This window comes from Cheilinus undulatus, linkage group 6 (genome assembly GCF_018320785.1).
Source record: "Cheilinus undulatus linkage group 6, ASM1832078v1, whole genome shotgun sequence".
In the NCBI taxonomy this organism is placed as follows: Eukaryota; Metazoa; Chordata; class Actinopteri; order Labriformes; family Labridae; genus Cheilinus; species Cheilinus undulatus.
This window is the reverse complement of record NC_054870.1, coordinates 33384542-33406186: the sequence shown is the minus strand read 5'-3', so window position 1 is coordinate 33406186 and position 21645 is coordinate 33384542. Positions and strand designations below refer to the sequence as shown.

General features: G+C 37.9%; 1 protein-coding gene across 1 annotated transcript in view; it reads right to left on the bottom strand.

Annotated features, from left to right (window-relative positions):
* Nucleotides 1–21645, bottom strand: part of LOC121511084 (VPS10 domain-containing receptor SorCS1-like) — a 115130-nt gene continuing 93485 nt past the window's right edge. The window contains exons 24-27 of the mRNA XM_041789615.1: nt 14990–15089; nt 14474–14582; nt 10282–10436; nt 1–369 (exon numbers count right to left, since the gene is read on the bottom strand). Coding sequence (XP_041645549.1) covers nt 311–369; nt 10282–10436; nt 14474–14582; nt 14990–15089 — 423 coding nt within the window. The 3' untranslated portion in view covers nt 1–310. The remainder of the gene's footprint in view (nt 370–10281; nt 10437–14473; nt 14583–14989; nt 15090–21645) is intronic.

The window sequence follows — 21645 nt, the reverse complement described above, 5'->3', positions numbered from 1 at the left end:
CAGCTGTAACCAGCCGAGACAAATAACTTCAACGTCCTCCATTATGGATGTACATTATTTACATAAAAAGTTCAACGTCCTTGCAAAAATACAAGTATTTTCAGTCAAAAAGTGTCCCTTGTTTTCAAGAAGCGAGTAGAAATCTGTACAGTCTCCTCGGAGGGATTAGGCAGCACAGTGTGAACTGGTCCATCCATGCATGGGTAGCAAAACACTCGAGACCGTTCATTGTGACCGTGGTTTCATAGCTTGCTGGAAGTAACTGCCAAAGAAGATGTATTGCTTTCGAGTCGGTCATAGACTCCCAACATTAAAACACATGGGGCGCTTCATCAGAGAGCTTGATGTCTGTGTGAGATGGCAGGTAGCCTGGCAAGGGAGAAGAAAGGAAACAGACAGAGAGGGGAATTTTATGTGGCCATTTGCATACGGGTGTATTTTCGCACACAAACACATTTATCTCGGATGGGTCGATTGTTTAGCTGCGGCTGGAGGTAAATCAGCCGGAACCTTGTAGATATTTTCTTGATGAAAATGCTTTCACCTCCACGCTTCTTTCCTGATGCACTAATTATTTTATTGGGTCAAATAATTCACCTCGACATTCTCATCACTATAGCTGACACTTGATTGTGCTACACTTACCTGTGAATACTAATACCTCACTCTGTCGACACCCAGAATGGCATATGTAAATATACACAGCACTTAATAGCACTGTATCTTGGCAACTTGTGTGGTAACACATAGGGAGGAAAAATAGCAGCACTTAAAGAGTGAATGAGCTGTATCTATTCTCTGACAGACAGCTACAAATTGTTTCTCTTTATAAACGTAGATTCAAATATGCTGTCACCGCTTTATCTACTGCATCAAAGGGTCAGTTCACACAGGCCTGGACTGCTATTTGTATATGGGGTGTCATGCCATCAAATGACAAATATCTGGGAGTGGAGAGGAGGTAAAAGCAGTCAGACATGGTCACATTTACAGCCCAAATAAGTGGCAGTAATAATGGATGTGCAAGTTGAACTGGCTAAATGCTTAAAGTTGGATCCCTCATTAGTCAGCACCATAATTTCTAGTAAAAATAGTTAATGTTTTATCAGTACACAACCTTGGTCAAACACTCCATCTAAACTGTAATGCAGCTGCCTGCCACTAGTAGTCACTGTAGCTCCAGTTAATGGCTACTACGTAAAGCCCTTTAGCCCAGTGGTTCTCAGTTGGTGGGTCGGGACCTAAAAGTGGGTCATGGAGCAGGTTTCAGTGGGTCTGGACTACATCGTCATTGGACATGCATTGATACCTTTTATTTTAGCCTGTTTTTCTGTGAAATTGGGTAAATTTAAATGTTTGATCAATATTTCAACTAATTTATCTCCTGTTCTTGCAATAAATGGCTAATTTTCCCACGATAATGAAGTAATTTCACAAGATCTCTGGAAAATTGGCAAAAATTGACATAATGATGGGGAAAGAAGGTATAAAATTTGTCAGTTTTGTCCCTTTTTTTTGTATGAGGCATTTTGGTCCAATTATGCTCCAAACTGCAATATATTCAATTAACTAAACCTGCTTTGTTGAAATTTTTTGGAAACTTGGGTCGTGATCTGTCTTAAGACAGACTGGTGGGTCCTGAGGCTGGATCAGTTGAGAACCACTGCTTTAGCCCAATCGGTGGCACCAACAAGATGAAGTGCATAAATTACACCTGTGACACCTGTGTTTCAGGCCCACTGGGCCTGTTGTAGAGATGTTTCAGAGGAACATCAAGTAAGTTGGTACTAAGCAGGCAATTAGTTCAGTCATTTGGCAAGATAGTTTGAAGAAAATGGCATCAGCAAAACAAAACATATCGTAACAATAACAAGCCGGATGAGAATATAAAATGATGAATTTAAACTGCATTCCTACCTACAAGAAGTTAATTCATCATCTCCCTGTTGTGTCAAACTCTCATAGAATGGCCTCATATATATTCCTATATCCTTATGAATGCTCATCGGTCCACTCAGATGCTTATCTGTCTTTGTACTCTTCAAGCTGGGGACACACTACACAACATTTACAGTCTTTACAGATTTTGAAAAGACTAGGAGTACACACTAAGAGACTGGTTTCAGCAGTTTTTGTATGACATGACTGTACGACAGGCCCTGATGAAGGATCGCAGACTACTTGATTTTTTGAACCAGCTAAAGCCAAATGAATGAATCAAACTCTTGTGCTAACTCTCGCCATCGTTGTTTTGATATTCCCCTGCTTCCCCTCTCTCTTTTGTCATTGGCTGTTGGCAACAAATGTTTGCAGTTGGGTCGGTAATCAGTTCACATAACTCGACTGCGTCCAGATTCGACTCAAAAGTTCAAACATGTTTAAATGACAGCGACTGAGGTTGGGTCGGGTCTGTTCTCCTCACACACTAACAGAGCCATGCCAACTGTCCACAGCTATTGCAGACTGGTGCAGACTTTGCCCAACTGGGAATCATGGGTAAAATGTGTCAAAAAATGTTGTAGTGTGTCCTTAGCTTTAGATATGTTTTTAACCAACGTAATCAGCCAAATGAGCGCTCAGTACTGGATATGGGCATTGTCAAAAGAACATTTAGGACAGTGTTTCTGGAGAAAATCTTCAAACTTTTATGTGTAGGCTAATGATAGTTTGAAAAAAGTGGGAGCTAAGAGGAGCTCAGCTCCCCTAAAAGCCTTAAATAAGTAATTAGGGAGAGCTCTAAAAAGTTGTCAATATGTAGGCTGTTATTTTATTCTATGTTCATTAAGTTTCCTGAAATACAAAACCAGTGGTATAAATATCTCAATGGTGTTTTTTTACTTGTTCATTACATAATAAATTAAAATTTCTGACCACCAGTCTCTACAATCAACAAAATTCTGCTTCTATCCCTGCTGTGGTCATTCATGCAAAGCAACGCTGCACTGAAATAAAGCCAAGAATTACACAGATATGTGAACTTATCAGTGAGTTAGAAACTTCCCCAAGGATTTTGTGGGTATAACAACACGTTTCCTTTGATGTATTTTTTTTTTGGCTCTGATTTTCTCTGTTTAATTTGTTGCATGATACTTAAGTTGTTGTCATTGTGCCTAAATGGCAGGTTACTGAGAGCGTTACCTCACTGCTGTAGAAGAGGCAGAATGACTGTTAACTCTGATGTTGACCAAGCTGCATTTATATACTGTATGTATGTGGGAAGCATGCGACTCTGAACGCCGTGGTGCACATTGAAAAATGGTGTCTCTCTCGAAAGCCAGTGTATAATTTGAGCACAGAGGCTTATCACATACTTCATACATCCGAAATATGATGCATTACTTCTAAAGTTTATTTCATATTTCCAATAAGGAGAAGATATTCTCTTCTCTGTTGCTTTTTATTATTCATTTTGTTTGGTTTTCCTCTTTCTTAAAGTTTAATACTTCACAGACTGTGCCAACCATCACAGTTAGTTTTTAATAACAATAGACAGAACAGACCACAGTAACTCAGACAGCTGCCAGATCGAAATAAAGTAGACGAACCTAGAATTATGCATCTGTGACTTTTTGTTGATTTTTCCCATTACACCAAATTTGCACACAAAAACAGAGATATGAACCAAACTGGGACCTCTGTGAACCGTCACACCCTTAGTTCACTGTCTTAGAAAAGAAAAACTAATTTTGAAGAGGTGGTGGGAGATAGAAGGGGAAAATTTGGGACTGGCATGTGGTACTTGAAGCTGCCTGCTTGGAGGGCTATGGCCTTACTGCATGTGATGAGAAAGTTTTGGTTAAATGCATCATGTTTGTGGTTCATCTGGAAATGTCAAAACAAAACAAAATAGAAGTGAAGTCAGTGCTGTTTGTGGTTCTCAAAGCATTACAGAGTTAGATTTAAAAATTCAACATTACAATGTTCTGGTCTGAGGTACGGTCACATTAGCCTTCTGTTCAGTCAACTGCCCCACTAAAAATGGGTATATTTTGTAGGGTAATGAACCTTTTCAGAGCAATCATCAAACTGTAAGTACTGTGTGAGAGCCATGCTGCAGCCTGTAGTCTTTTAATCTGTCAATTGTAAGTCTAGTGAGTTAGTTTTTATTTACATGTCATCAAACATGAAGCCAAGACCCTGCATTGGTTAAAACAACATGTTGAGATTTTTTTGTTGAGTTTCAAGTGTTATAATGCAAATTATGAACAAGTTCTATATACCCCCTTCAGCAAAGGAATGGAAGAAAGCTACTCGGCTAAAAGTTTATCCCTGTTAAAAGTGCTTCTTCTCCTTTTCTCCCAGCCTCTCTCAAAGTTTTTGGCTAACCTACATGTTTTGTATGAGAAAAGCCAACTCATTCTGCCGTACTAATTAACAAGAAAAATGACTACATTTCCAAAGTGCATCCCTGTTTCTGCAAATTAGCAAAGGAAAGTTCAGCAAAAGTAAACTCTACCCCAAGAGTCTGCTGAAGCTGGCAGGAGACGGCAACAAAAGAGGAAAAGCATCTCAAGGCTCATCATGTGAACAGAAGCAGCTTCATTGGAAGAGATGGAAGAATAATAGGACCATAACATTACAGCCTTACAAACCTTTGGGCAGTGCTAGGATTTCATTTTACAACCAATTCAGGAATATCTAACCTCTGAGTGCTACATACAAATTTCTTTTTACATTAGTGGTACCTTTCATTCCTTTGCTGGTCCTGCCCTTACAGTGAAGCCTTCTGCATTGAGTTTTCACCATTACTACACTAAAGTGACCTGCTGGAAGCAATATATACTTCTACACCACTCTGCAATACTCCACCTAAAAGCTAGTCCTTATTATAGCACATTTTCTTCTTGTTTGTGTATAGGAACCAAGGCAACTGAAACCTAGCATTTTATTTTTGAGTTGATAATTATTGGGTTTATTAAACTGCAGTTGTTGCAAAGATTAAAAGAGAAGAGACATCAGAGCAGAGGGGAAGTACAGCAGCTGAATTTTTGCACGCATTTACGTAGCCACTGGGACACATGAATAAGAAAATGCACTTCAGATATATTTTAAGTCAGCAAGTAGATTTGACCAATTTTATGGCCACAATGGCCCTCATTTATCAAATGTGCATACACCAGAAATCTGGGTGTACGCTCATTTCCGCGCACAGATCAGCATTTATCAATCTGAGTGTAGGCGTATGATACTCTCAACCTTGTGTACACAAGTTTCAAGTTTCTATTGACTCGCTGTGCAGCTTAAATCAGGCTTTGTTAGATCAGATATGACTTTTAAAGTGTATATAACATTAAACATAACATTATGTGTTATTTTTGATGAATGAGCGTTTCTTTAAGCAGTAGATTTATTGTAAAATATAAAACAGACAGGCCACCTTCAGTAATTAGTAAAGTCCTGTTGCAGACCGCAATATCACTTAGAAAATATTAGATTTAACCAGAACAAAACTGCTAATTTGAAGTAGAAAAAAAAAAGAGAAAACTTATGAAGAAACTAGTTAAATGTTAAGTATCTTATAGGGAACAGGGAACATATTTAGAGTGCTGTAACTGGGTAAAGGATTTAACAGGACAAGGAATAATTTACTTCAAACTATTTAACTGCATAAACCTGGCGTATGTTTAAGAGCTGACCATAAACAAACACAGAAATAACTTTACATTGGATCATAATCAATCGGCATGCCTATAGACTTAAATAATCAATCTAATCTGCTGCTGCCCACGTCATTACGCACGGCTAGAGGCTGGAAGGGACAGGAGCTCATCCAGCGCTCTAAAATCTGAGAAATATGACTGATATGTTTGGACAGAAAAGTATTAAGATCAGAAATGTTTTAATTCTTAATTTGTTTTATATTTTGATGGACATTTCAGGCTTTCTTAAATCTCTGCAGTTTATTTCCACAGTACACCTGCATTTCACTGACACCACTAATTAGCCCACATTAACAATAACACCTGAAACTGAGGTAATGCAGCAACCCTCCTCAGTCTGGAGCAGTTTTAGTCTGACCTACATATGTTTGTGTGCTGAATCTTTAAAGCTTATAATATCTTAAGATATAAGTTATATTTCACAGATGTATAAAACAAATATACTAGCATCAGCTGGAGTTGTGTTGTCCAACAACGTTGTTAACCTGTGGTGGGTAACAGGTGGTTTGTGTGCCACATGTGTCCCTCCTCCTCACTCAGAGTGGCCCCAAGTAAATTTCACTTATCAAGAAATTGCCAACATGGAAGAAACCACGATGGAATCTGACATGAAAGCATTGAAAATAAAGACGGATCTATAATTAGCTTTGATTAGTTGCAAATGTTTGGTTCTTTGCAAGAAAGTAGAGAAATTATCAAAAATGAAAAAGTGAAAAGTTTTTTATACCCTTTTACCATTAAATGCCTTTGTATAAAAACTAGGTATGTAAATATGCTTAAATACCGAGTGTTACATTCTTTGCATTGTAAAATCAGTTAAAAATGGCTTAAATTATGTGTTTAGCTGATAAAATTATGATGACGAAAGCTATATCGATAGACAGATAGAGATAGATAGATACTTCATTGATCCTGAAAGAAATTCAAGATGCATTGGTCCCTTTTGTTAAATTATAACCATAGTTGCTCAAATGAGAGTATCCCCTAATTTCTAACAATTAGGCCCTCCGGCAGGGACAATAAACTAAATATCAGTTACCAAAGTTTCCCATCCCTGTGCTACAACATAAATTCAGTGCAAGGTATACATGCAGCTAAAGTAACCTCTTCATGAAATATCCAATCCTGCTATCTTTTGAAACCAAACATATCACAAAATGTTTTTTATTTAAAAAGTTTTTTGGTGGCATTCAATAGAGTCCTGCTCTGGGTCGGGTACCCAGGGGTATTCAACGGGTGATGCATGAAAACGTTGAGCTATGGATGGAAAATATAATTCTATAATTTTGTAATAGTTAATAGGCTAGATGGCAATGATGACCATTATTTTTACATCTAAATTAGTGAATACTATCAAGTATGATCAGAATTAGGTTCTTGAAGCTTTGAGGTAATTTTGGGCACATTTTCCTCCGTTTTATTTTTTAGTTATCTCATATGAGGAATTGTTCTTTAGCAAATGCCCGAGGGAATTACTCTCAAAGTGGCTATGCCACACACAGTTGTAAGTTTTGAGTTTTAGTCATTTCTTTTACAGTCTGTGGTTACACTTTCTACAAGTGGGCACTTGTTTCAACAGAAGCATGCCTGCATTGATGTATGCAAGTGTGCACAAGTGTGCATTTACATGTGTGAGAAAAAGAAAAGGCACCATGATAGGCTTATCAATCACTGCTTATCTGTGTGCGTAGCGTGCACAAGCCTGTGAATATCAGGGAATGAGCCGAATGAGGATGTATCATACACTGTGATTAAAGTGTAAGTGAACCCAAGCTCAGAGCTTATTCCGCCCACTTCAAGATTTCAAAAAATGCACAGGAAGTGAGCAGTTTGGTACTGAGAGGAGGGAGGGAAAAAGGACCATTTTTTTTTTTATTTATTTTTTTTTAAGGACAGGGTTTTCCAGTTGAAGCGGAAGTGACAGTGACTCCCCTTGCCAGAAAGTGACAGAGAGTCCTGCAGCTCTGCTACCTTAGAGCGATCATTTGAGATGGAGGATTTCTCCCCCCCAGAGTCCCATGAAGCAGCCTCTAGTGTTGTGGTGGACCGTAGTGGTCCTGAGCACTACCTGTTTGGGCCATTTGCTCCAGCACCAGCGTTACTAAAGCCAGAGCCCTCGGAAGCAGTGCAGGTACAGAAGAGGATGTGAGTGGTCTCTGAATGGTAAAGTCAGATAGAGGCGGTTACATTCTACCTTTTATATAGAGTTTGAGATGTAGAAACCTACCAATAGTAGGTAGCTACGTTTGGGCTAATTAAAAGCCGTAAAATGCTGATTTTTATCAGTTTGGTGCAAATGTCAGAAAGAACACCAGCACTGATCTGTTTTGTCATAGCTCAGTCAGATACCTCAGCTGAAAAAAAAATGTTAAAGTGTTCACTACTTCTTTATTCAAGGGTCACGCTGTATTATTCATGGGCCTAGGCCAATATGGGTAATAAGTGGGTGAATTGTGGCAAACAGGTCAGCTTTCAGATGGTTTCAGTCAGGCTTACAAAACTGGACCCTTGCAGGACTCTGCTTAACATCCTTTTTGACACCCACAGAACAGCAGGAATTTTCAATCCTGTCACTGATGGTCTCACTTGCTTTTGTAGGTCATTAAGATGCATCTCAGTTATTTTCAGGCTGTTTGGTAACCATCTAAAAAAAATTCACAGCAGCTTTAAAACCAAAAGAAAGCTGTAGATTTTTTAAGGTAAGGTGTTTCTTTTGTTGCTGTCAGTGAAGTCATGTCCTCTTTACTCCCTGTAGTATTTCCCCTTGAAAACAAACAGACCATAAAAAACACACAAGAGCTTTCACAGTCAAGCTGTCATATAAGTCAATCACATAACCCAAGAAGATTATTTCAGAGCAGCTTTGAAAGGCTTTTTGGTGGGTAACCAAACAGCAAGAAATGGACACAAAAAAATACTATGTCCAATAAGGCTGACTATATTTGTATTATTGTTAATATTAAAGGAGCAGTGTAAAATATTTAGCCTAGTAGCATTTGAGGGAACAAACTTGGTAAAAAGGCAACATAATATTTGATAGTAGGCCTATCAAAACTTGTGTTTACTATACTAAGTATATATATATAAAATTGTTAGCACCAAAAATGGTGAAATGTAGAATCTGACTGTTGGGCCCAAAACATATCTGCACCGTCCAAATATTGCCCAAATTATTTTCTATGAACAAACCAACACTAGCAGCAGCCAGATGTGCGTAGATGTGCCACACTACAGCACTTTACGCCACTGCTCCAGACCTGGTGCGACTGGCCCTGGCTGGCGGAGTGATTTCCTGAGAGGACAGCTGCCTTGTCCATCTCGGTTGCTGTAGTAGCAGCTCTGCGTGTGCAGTAAAAGACATTTAAGGCCATCTTTTGTTCGAGGCGCAGAATACGTTGGAGGGCTCAACTGCCGGTGAAATACCTCCGCTTTCATCATCTTTTGACTGATCCTGAAAGTGAGCCCTGGGCAGGCTCTACGCTCTGGTATCAAGCACCTTGCCATGCCGTAGCTGGTGAGGGGTTTGATCATTGATGCGCTTCTGTCAGTGCACGCTAGGGAGCGAGGTATGACTCGATGCGGCAGTCTAGTGCCGATGTGTTTTGGGCTTTAGATGTTGCAAATATTCCCATTGTACACGCTGTACCATGAAAGGCTGAAGTGCTGAAAGGGAGTAGGTGTCAGGTGAAGCTATCAACATCATGCTGCTGAAACAGTCTTTGATTTTTATTTTCTAGTCCAAAGATTCTTTGTAAGTTGCATGTTAAACATAATAAACAAAAAATGGATTCATTATTTTATTGTAAAACTCCAATAAAGTGTGCAGAACAAGATAAGCAAGTTAGCTTTTGATTTGTCCACAGGGGGGTGTCAAAATCAAGATCAGACGGTACTCCAATAGTTTTCCTTTGCCTTTTACATGTTTTCCTCTATAATATAGTGTTATAATATATAACAAGCGCTGTAGGCATGATGGTAAATTATAGTATTACCTTATTAACATGGAGAGAGACCATTTGCAACAGTTTAGGATGATCTACCAAATGTGCATGCCCATTGGCTGACATCACAGTAAAGATATAAAATAAAAACTAAACATCAGTATTACTTGTCACAATGAGGACAATTTCATAAATCCCACTCTATTTTAGGTTGTCACCAAAAAAGACAAAGCTCCCTACAGGCAGAAATAACAAAATGTACTTAAATATAGTTCCACTTTCATTTGATCATTTGTCCTAAAAAAATGAAATCTTCAAACTCAGGTGATGGATATTCAAAATAACACCACCATTAAACCTAAATACATTGAAAAATTTCATTTTCCCAATAAAGATCCCCCAAAATAAGCAGGTTCAGCTAAAAGAGTGATCTAAGAAAACTTTTTTATTAACCCATATCATTCTTCTGCTTTCTGAGCTGCATGGTCACATTTTGTTTGCTGCGAAAGCTTCTTTATTTTGTTGTTTTAAAAACTGACACCTCTGACTGTGTAATTACTCAGGCAGAATACAAAATAGATCTACATTGTCAAACAAAAGAACCAGAGGATAACAGAGAAGAAACTCTGTATGCTCGAGGAGAAACTGTGGCTTAAAGAAAGGAACAGACCCATTAATACCTCTGCTTTTGGAGTCCAGCTGTACATCCACATGATCCAGAGAGGTCAGCTTGTCCCCCTCAGGATTTGGGACGGCGATGGAGGTCACTGTTGGGATGACCTCTTGTTCTTTGTCAGGCTGCTCCGCTGTGTATGTGTTGATGCCGGGAATCTTCCTTTAGGCCAAGCAAAAAAAAAGAGAGAAGGGTTTTAAAAACAGCAAGTTAATGGAAAGCTGCCATCAGGTCTGTTTCACTAATGCTTTCACTATGCATAATGTGTCACACACTATTTTTAACTGTTAAAGATGGGAAGGGATTGCTTGAAAGCTGGAAACTAGGGCATTTTGCGTTCCACTGGGCATTGCTCTCTCACTTTCATATTGTTCACCTCAGTTTTCAATCAATTTTTCATCCCCTTCAGATGCACCCGCAATTCTGCTTAAAACTAACATCTTGCATTTCTAATTTCAGATCCTCCCCTTGTGATTTTGTGCAGCAGCTGGTGCTGTGACATTTGAGGCAGCTTTAGGAACTCAAACTTGATTTCTTAATGTAGTAATTATAATCCCAAAAGTTAGAGTTAAGCAAGGTTGGGCTTCATAATGAGTAGAATTCAGGAAACTGCAGAGGAAGCCAGCTATTCCCTTGTGATTGGCATGGGATTACCTGCAGCACAGGATGCTATTTACTGTATGTCCCTCACTGTATAATATATGTTGTCTCAGGACTTATCACCTCAACCTTTCCTGCCATTCTGCAGAGTATGCCTCACCTTGGATGGCTGTGTTTAGCATTTCCGAAAGGTCAACCCTCACATTGTCAGATAGATGAATATTGATAACTGCAGGACTCTGACACCCATTCAGCTCTGTGAGAGAATTGATTAGTCTGTCATTCCCTGTAATATTCTGCAGATTGAGACAGAGGGGAATTGTCTTATTCCTGCAGCTATTATTGTGTCGCCAGTGTCCATAACTCAGAGATAAATGGAGGCTGAATTCCTGTGGAAAGTTTTAGGGGTTCAGCAGTGAGGAGCTGGCCTGCAGATAATGGGCTGTTTCTAAACAGGGTCATTATAAGACACACAGAAGCGTTTAAACACAACAGTAATAACAACTATATTATCAGGGATATTTTTAGTGATTTAAAGCTCCAGTGAGGTGTTTTAAACTGGTAATGAAAAAGTCTGACATAGATCTTGGTGCTTATATAAGACATGAAAAGAAAATTTGATTTTCAACAATAAGATTGACTATTTACAGTATTACTGTTTTTATTTTTGCCTGAAAGTGCTGCCGGGGGTAGGGGTCAGATGATAGACCAGAACAACTTTAAGGAATGATCAGTGTTGTTGTAGCCATTCTCATTCGTTTTTGCAGGTCATGCAAATGTATCCGTGTTACTTTAACATGATTCATTACCAGGAAAAACTGTAATTATTTTATGCTACAAAGATGTGGTTTATTATCCCCTGTCTGTCAAATCATATCCCTTTATTCCCTGTAGTATCTTTTCTTAAAAAAAAAAAAAAAAAAGATGGCACCATAAAGAGCAAACAGTAGCACTTTATTTTAGTGACCCCTAATTACCTTGTAGTATAAGATGTAATTATCTAGTAATTTCCAGAGAATAAGCACCGAGTAAAAAGTTTGCATTTTACCAAGTAATGACTTTGAAAATATGGTAATATAAAGGAAGTACTTACCTAGTAATAAGGTATAAATCATTAAGTAATTCCTTGTAAAATTATGGCAATTCTCTAGTAATCGGGTGGTATTTTCCCCTGAACCTAACCCCCTAACTCTAACTCTAAAAAATACTTCAAAAATTATCCAGGAAGGACCACTTTATTTTAGTCGGCCAAAATAAAGAATACCTGGGAATTATCAACCTATATGGAAAATTATCATCTTATTTTTAAGAAATTACATGGTAAAATACCACCTCATTACCAGAGAATTGCCACAATATTACGAGGGCTACATTAACAAAGGTACAATGGCCCTTGACTAGGCCGCTGCCCTGACAGTTTGGAATGGAGGACCGAGGGAGAGGCACTGGCCTCACAGACAGGAAACCCCCGCCCAACATTACAAAGAAATTCACACAGGTTACTGGCCAGGAAAGAATGATTTGAAGTAGAAGTTGTGGTAGAAGAGTTCACTATCGAGGAACTAGTGTAATTGAGAGTGCTGGATCTAGGGTTTGTACTCTGTTTTTATTGCTTTAAATTGTTGGAAAGTGTTGAGGTAAAGTGCGTTGGTTGAGTTTAGTTCAGTGTTGTGAAATAAATCTACATTTGGTCCTCTGGAGCATGAAAGACTAGAATTGTAGAGCTCAGTCATGAGAAGTGTCTTCCCTGGTATCACCAGGAGTTTCAGCACTAGACCCCCTCTGCCAGATCAGCCCACCGACTGTGATCAAGGCCCAGTGCGAGTCCCATGCCCAATCAGACAGTTTTTGGTAGGTTTAAGATTAGGATTAGAGTCATAGGATTAGGGTTAGGGATTGAGGGTAAAAACCCACCTAATTACCAGGGAAATGCCATGATATTACAAGGGTTTGGGTTAGGGTTAGAGATGTAGGGTTAAATACTACTAATTTCCTGGGAATTGCCATAATGTTTTGAAGGTTAGGGTTAGGGTAAGAGGGTTAGGGTTAGGGAAAAATACCACCTAATTACCAGGGAACTGCCACAATATTATGAGGAATTACTCGATAATTAAAACACTATTCCTAAGTTTATACTTCCTTAATATTACATCGTTATTACACTGTAAAATGCTGATTTATAACTAGTTTATACCACTGCATTTCCGTAAAACGAAGAGGTAATTAGGGCCTACTAAAATAAAGTACTACCAAACAAACATGTCAATATGTCAAACATATGACAGAAGATTATATTAAAGGTCCTGGGAGGAGGTTTTTTTTTTTGGTTGCTTTAAATAAAAAACTCTGAGTTTATTACTGATTCTTACATGAAGTTTATGTCTACAAGACGAACAACAAAAAGCTTGTCTTTTCACATTGTTATTGTTATTGCCGGAAAGTTTGTTTTTGCAAGTCATTCAGATGCATCAGAATGTATTTTAGGCTGATTTCAGAAAATATATCACAAGAGATTTTAACCAAAAGAAATATGTAATTTCATAAGGCAGGCATGCTTTAACTTCTTCCACTGAGGGCCACAAACAGAAATATAAGGATGGTGGGGCCACTTTCATATGCCTCACCTTGAGATTTTATAGATAGTAAAACTAATCTAATGTTTGTTAAGATTTGCTTTGTGATTGGGTAGGCTGAAGTAATTGCTGAAGTAATAGCTGACATTTTAGGGATTTTGGGGTGACTAATCAGCTTTCAGGGAGCCCTGGTCCATCATTGGTACTGCTATTTTCTGCGATAATCCATCAGGGCGTTATAAAGTCAGATATTTTTATTAATATGGTTGCCAACATGTTTACTATCTACAGTGTTTTCTCAATTTAGTCATAAAAATATCAATAAATTCTTGTCATCAAGATGTTTGTTTATAGTAGTAACATAGTAACACTGCCTTTTGCTGAAACTAAGAAGCACATACAGTCAAGCACATGCTTCATTTGGGCCATATTTCATTTAATTTACAGAATTTGCTGCAGGCAAATCAAATATGGACCTCAGGCCGCATTAGGCCCCCGAGCTATAGTTTGGACACCCATATAAGGTGAGGGGGTATTTTTTTGCCCTCCATCTGTGAAGTCATATCCCCTTTATTCACACTAGTATATCTTTTTGGATAAATTAAACAAACATAAAGCACAGTAGTACTGTTACAGTAGTAAGCATACAGTACATGTACCTAAGACTATATTTTAGATCCTGAGACGAGTTTTCAGCTGGTAATGAAAAAGTCTGAATTATTATTGATGCTTGTATAAGACCCAAAAGTGAGCAAGACCATCAGCAAAAAGACTAATTAATGCACATGATAAAGTTTTTTAATGACTATATATGAGGTTTCTTTTTCAAGAAACACCCTTTCATATGTATAACCAAGATCAGCAAAGAGATCAGCTGTCTTGTTTTGTCCATACTGTGCACCAACATCAAAACCTCACAGGAGCTTTAAGTATGAAAATCACATGATTCATCTTCACACATTATTCAAATAGATTCCCTGTGTTTCCTACGTTCCTGTATAATACACTGTATCATGCATACTGTACCTTTTGAATTTATAAATAACAAACACAGCCAAGCCCATCAGTACGACTGACACCAGCATGATGACCGCAGTGCCACTGTGGCCGCTATCGCTGCTGTCCACCAGAGGAGCTTTGAAGGACAAAGAAGAATGAGGGAAAACTAAGAGCTTATGAAGATTAAAAGAGGACAAATGCATTTTTTTTGATGAATGAATGTAAATTGTATCAAAATCCTATTAAATGACAATGGAGAAAAAGAGCTGTGTCATTTTACTGCAAATATTCAAGAAAAATGACATGAGGAAATGAATGTCCAATCAAAATTTTATGGTTTGGTTTACTTTATGGAGGATAATCCAATCACTTTCAGTATTGCTCTCCAGAGAGTTCATTTGTCAAAAACAACGCACCATTTGAAAGCCTGCAGAAGTTCCTGTACGGACGTATTACTCATCTTTAAACAGAAGCTCTGTTCCACCAAAAAGGCCTGGGGGTTTTTTTTTGGATGTCAAATGTCTAGGTAGGTGTGAGACTCACCTGGCGACAGCTGTGTGGCATACACGTTCACAAGCACCCCTGGCTTGAGTGTGAACCGGATGAGGTCTTGGTTCAAAGCACTTAGCAGAACCTGAGAGAGCTATGAGGAGGAGTGACAGAGCAGACGGGGACTGTTAGCGTTGGCTGCACAGCAATATTCCAGTGTCATCAATATTTCAGCCCAAGTCATTTCATCCCGCAGCCTGAATTATGAATCAGAATTTTTGCTTCCGTCTAAAGAGGAGCAAATGTTGATATGACACGGAAAACCAAACCTGCTGCATCGCAACCCAGCCGGCTTTTAAGAACCATGGAAACCATAATGGGTGGAAGTCTAGCCTGTGCCTCTAGTGTGGCATTTGAAAGAGAATATTTTTGTTATTTTCATGAAAGCAGGGATTTTTTTTTACATTTTTATACTGCTGGTGAACCCTTTTTAAAGAAGAGAACTAAAAGTTCACTGAGGCAAAGCTATTGGAAATTAAACCATGTTTTAAAATCATCAAATTGCTGTTTTAATCTTTTTCCCTTAAGTTCCCCCTGCGTTTCACACCTAGATGAAGCAGTCATTTAACAAGAGACCAAAATGCCTTCCCAGAGCCCATTTGAGTCCTTAGCCATGCCTCACTAATTCCATCTCGCTCTTTCTAAAATCTTTCCATTGGTTAAAATTAGACTGCTCTACACAGTATGAATAATTACTTTTTGTTCTAGTGGCATATCAGGGTCAGTAAATCTATTACACATTTTAATAAGCTGCTTCACACATACACTCAGCGCATGCACGCCTGTGTGTGTGGGGGCACACGCTGGCTTAATGCAGCCTCGCTGTAAGTCATTCACTGGAGATGAGAAACAGTGAACTGAAGATTTATTACCCTATTGTCTGTGAGGTTCTGCCAGGTAATCAGACAGGCTTTAGATAAATACATCTCTTTAATTCCCAATCCAGGCCGCATGCCCCAGTTTGTCTCCTTTCTCCGTGGTGCCAATTATATGATGCATCAATGTAATTAAATACCTATTAACTTAGTTCAAGACTGACTGCGAGCCAGCAAAATGATGTTTACTTGTGATACATTGTGGTCCGATCCGTTATGATGAATAAATGAGCCTGTCTAGCTGGAGGTTTGAAAAAGGAGCTGGTATTGTTTTTTCTAATAGCTTTCTTAAATGTAATAAGAGATAAGGTTCTTATTTTGCTGTGGGAAATATAATACCAAAGTAACATGAAGGTTTATGAAACTTCTTTAAGGTGGCAGTGAGTCTATAACTCAATACTCAGATGTACTCAGATGCCTTGTGTATATTTCTGGTCTCTTTTTTTAAGAGCTCTAACATGGGAAGACATTGCCCTCTAGTGTTCCTTTCATGCATTACTCTGCAGGAAGGATTAGATTGCAAGTGAATAGGGGAGGAATAACAGCATTTAAGGCAATAAAAACATACATTTTCATTGTTTAAAGCCTGAGCCTCCACAACGAGAGCAATCACTGTTTAGTTTCTTGGAATAAAACAATTTCAGTTCATGTAGCATTGTTAAACCTTTATAGATCTGCAAAGTAGTGCTTTGATTGAATAATTCTGCAGGGAATTCATTCCTAAACTCAATAAGATGGATGTCTTAGAGGGCTTTATGAGGCTCCGATGTGCCTGAGGAGCCAGAGGAAACAAAAACCTATTTTAACATAATGAACCACACAGGAGTTGCATCTTTTACCTCAATTACCACAAAAAAATGTCCTCTCTTCATTACCGCTGACCTTTTCCACAGTGTTTCTCCTGCCTACCATGCAGCCCTGTGTCCATTTATTTCACTACAGTATGGAAATACATTTGCACAGACGTTAAACTTGGTCGACTTGGGTAATCCATCACCATGAGCATCATGTCTGCATTTATTTTTGTCAATGTTAACCTTATTGTTGCATGGCAATGAAGTGCAGACTTTCCTGAATCCAGCTGCACTAAAAAAAACTTTGTTACCATGCAACCATAATGTAACATTGACAAAAATATATGCGGATATCATGCTCATCGTGATGTACTGCCTCATCAAAACAGGTTTAAAGTTTCTATGAGCTGATTTGAAACAAACAGCTGAAAGGAAGGATGGGAAAGTTTTAAAGGGAACTTGCTGATGTACATACACCACATATTGCAACCAAGAAGAGCAGTTAGGATTAAATGTTACTTTGAAAAATCTCTTAAGAGCACCCAACTTGATCAAAAGTATCAAATATATCTTTATGTGTTATTTATTGGTACCTCTGTGTGTGTATATATATATATATATATATATATATATACATAAAACCAATAGTCATCTAGTATCACATTTTTACAATGTTAAGACCCAAGGCTTTTATAGTTAACTAAAACTATCAAAATAACTCAAATGTAAAAATCATTTGAGTTAACTGAAGCTAAACAAAAATAAGACTTACAGCAATTAAAACCCACCTAAAGCTGTATTGTTAGCTTACAGAGCTAACTAAACAATATCATTTTAGGAACAAAATCTCCTTAGATTTAGTCTTTAACAGCAGCATAGTGACTGACATGTACACCTAAGCCTGGGGAGAGTAAAATAGTCTGATTTAATTAAAGAAAACTCCACACAGTGCCCTTTTTTAAGTCTTGAGCTCTATTCAGATATCAAATTTGAATAAATAAAATGAAAAGTGAAGAATGATTCAGACCCCCCTATGTTATGTTGCAGCCTGATGCTACAGTCATTAAATCCATTTTTATTCATATAAATCTACACTCAGTACTCCACCATGGCAAAGTGACAATAGAATTTTAGAAAAGTCTGCTAATTTACTAAATGTAAGAAACTGAAATATCACACTAAGTATTCAGACCCTTTGCAAAAACATTTACAATTCTCAGGAAGTCTCAGGTCATTCAAAATCATCTGAAAGCCTGCTTGGTTTGGCTATCAGTGGAGGGCTGCAGTCATGGTTGTACCTCTGGAACTTTGTACCATCTCCACACAGGATATCTGGAGCTCAGTAAGAGTGACTATCAGGTTCTTGGTCTCCTCACTTACTAAGGCACTTCTCCTCAGTTTGGCTGGACAACCAGCTCTTCATCCTGGGTGTGTGTCATTTCTTCCATTTATGGAGGCCACTGTGCTCTTGGCAGCCTTCAGTGCAGCAGAATTTTTTGTAGCATTCCCCAGATCTGTGCATTACATCAATCTTGTCAATACTGTCAACAACTGGTGCTGAGAGGTGTGTCTTTCCAAATCATATCTAATCAATTTAATTTACCACAGGTGGACTCCAATCAAGGCAGAGATCTCAGCAATGATCAAAAGAAAAGGGAGGAACCTGAGCTAAATTTTAAGTGTTGTCGCAAACAAAAAGTCTGAATACTTATGCTGTTTTTTTTATGTTAAATAAATTTTCAAAAATGTCTAAAATTCTGTTTTCACTTTGCCATGATGAGGAACTGAAAGCAGATTTGTGTGAATAAAAATGAATTTTATCGACTTTAGCATCAGGCTGCAACATAATAAAATAGAAAAAAGTGAAGGTGGTCTGAATACTTTCGAATGCCCTGTATGACTTTTTCTAGCCCTTTGGGGGTCAGCCCTGAACGTATCACATATTACTAATACACATAAAAACTAATAAAAACTGACTGAAATTGAACACAACAAGTGAAAATAAAATGAAAATAAAAACTAATGAAAAAACCTTGGTAAGACCACACTTGACAAATGAAATTCAGAAATTAGAGAGAAAATCTGATATTTTTTCAAAATAACAGCAGCTGCCAATAAATTTCATGAAGTTTGATAATCCAAAAATAACAAATGTTAAAATCTTAACCAAAAAGAGGCACTGATCTTTCCTAATTTTCTATCATTAAGATATTGCAGAAAGTTTGACTGTAATGCCTGGAAGTTATTTCATATCCTGGGGAGATTCTGGATGAACTTTGGCACTAAGTCATTTTGGCTGCAAAAAAGAGAGGGTTATCATGCCGAGAGCTACGGGCAAAAACCTCTGATGTTGGCAAAAGAATTGCTGTCCATGTAATAAACTGTACACAGAAAAAGACTGCAATATGAGTAATATGTAAATGACTTCAAAACTGACTTGGTGCCTACAGTTTCAGATGAAGCCCCTTGCATACATAAAGAGGAATCTGTTTACCTGTGTCAATCTACTTACATGTTAAAGAATTTATAAAACAATAAAGCTGCTTAATGAAGATTAGATTTATGTTGAGGAAAATGATATGAAGCCATTTTATTGACAATTTCACTTATGTATGTTGGATTAAAGACAAAGCACATCTTCTTTCATGATCATACTGGTAACCAAAAGCTAAGGATTTTCCTTCAGTTTCTTTTTACAGGCAATCTATAGCCAAAGTTATGATTGAAAGATTCAGAGGAGAATGAGATTCTGAAAGGGATTTTGACAGGGAATGAACTCTTGGCACTAAGGTTGTCAAAATACCAGAATTCTACATTGTGATGCAATAATGGTCAAAATCAAAAAAGTTTTGATTCAGGTTTTTTATTCCACTGTAACAAAATGAAGTCCTAGGCCAGTGGTTTTCAGACTCTTTGCCCATGCAAACCTGTAATTAAGCAAAAATCTCAAGACATGCTGTATTATTATTCACGCATAATTGCCTCCTTACAGCATCAATCCTGTATGGTTGTTGTAATGCCATATGGTCACACAGATTCCTATGGCACATCTAGACACCAGTGTACCTTGGCATTCCAAAACCACTGTCTTAGGTATTCAATATAGCAGAATGTCTTATCTCTAAATCACCAAAATTTACAGTCAAACTTCTTCACATTGTCTAAATCATACCAATGCAGTGGTAATGTTTCAGCACCAGTACTGCCAACAGGCTGTACATGTACAATTTAAACAGTGCTCTCTCCCACTGGGTAAAATACAAGCAAATATCTGTAGTTATTATGAAGCTTCTGCAGTTTTTGATACCACTGATCAGTAAAATAACACATACTGCATTTTTAAAACACATGATATCATAAAGTATCAAAGTATGGAAACCTGACAACCTTACTTGGCATGGGATAATTTTGGCAGAGAGAAAGAGAGTTATCATGCAAATGGCTGCAGGCTAAACCTCTGATGTTGGACGAAAGCACTGCTGTCTATGAAATGAACTATACAGAGAAAAGACTGCAATATGAGAAATTGCAGACTTTCCTTAACAAAAAGATTATCTGCCCATCAGCAGTAACATATATCACAGATGTTGGAGAAATTGTTTATATGAAACAAGAAGCTGCAAAACAAGACTTAACTTTGTGATGAGAGAAATGATCACATCAACACATCTTATTTCATTACAAAGAGGAAATCAAGCACTCCTCCAAATCAGCCTATTGAGAGATTAGTTTTTTTTGTAAAAGTGTTTTTCCTTCCACTGGCTCTAACAAAATTTAAAACAATCAGTTTTAAGTAGTTTGAAGAATAAGTTTCTCATCTTTACTGGTGGAGACTGGGAGAGCTTATGTCTGCTTGCTCTTTTAAACCAGCCCTCTGGAGTTTTGACTGTCCAATTTATCTATTACCCTGAAAATACATGCAATAACATAGCTTTCTTCAATCATTTCATGCATCTATTTTGACCTCTCTCTCACTTCTTTACTCAGCTGTGCAGAATGAGGTTAATATGCTTGCCATCAGTTTCTATACAGTATGGCCAAGCTGACTGTTCCGTTTTTTTTTTTTTTTTTTCTGTAGTTGCTATGTTCTGTCTGTTTTGTTTTATGTTACTGTACACCGCAACAGTACGACTCTCAAGTGCTTCAAACTGGACGCCGGCTTAGCTCAGCGGGTAGAGCAGGTGCTCTCTACAGAGGCTATAGTCCTCAATGCAACCAAGACAGTCGGGCTGAGGACCAAACATCTCTGATGGTTACTCTCACAGAGTGTTCATCTCAGACAACATCTATTTCAGAACAGAAGTAGAGTAATTTGCTGGTACAGTATACGTTTTTTCCTTTTTTTTTTTTTTTTGGTAATACAACTTTATTCAAACAAAGCGTGGCAGATACATTCATGACATAATCACATTGCAAAGATTACACGCTGAGTAACATTTTATAGATAGAAAAGAAAAAAGATCAGAAGTCTAATCTGGGATAAAATTATGTATAGACCCGTTTTAGGAGTCGTTACATGAATAGCTAGCTTTAGCTTTAGCTAGCAAAGCAATGCTAGTTACGTAATTAATGTTAAGCCAATATAGCTAAGTTAGCTTTAGCAATGTGAGACTAAGTAACATAGCTAAAGCTAATGTAACCATGTAGCAAACACAGCTACCTAGATTGCATAGTCACTTTGTGAGTTGAGCTTTAGCCATGTTGGCTACATAGCTAATGCAGCTAACCGAGCATTGTAAGCTACGTCTGTTGCATTAGAATGTTTTCATGGAGGATGAGCTTTTTTCCTGTAAGCAGGCTGTTTGCTCGTCTTTACTAAACCTTTTGTTATCCACTTTTGCAGGACAGGCTTTTAACTTTCACCTTTTGGTATCCTAACCATTACCTTGACCCTTACTCTAACCCTATCCAGAGGTTTAACCTGATTTTATTTCAAAAGTTTTAGCATGTAGAGTGCTTGACAAATTTATTAGACCACCTG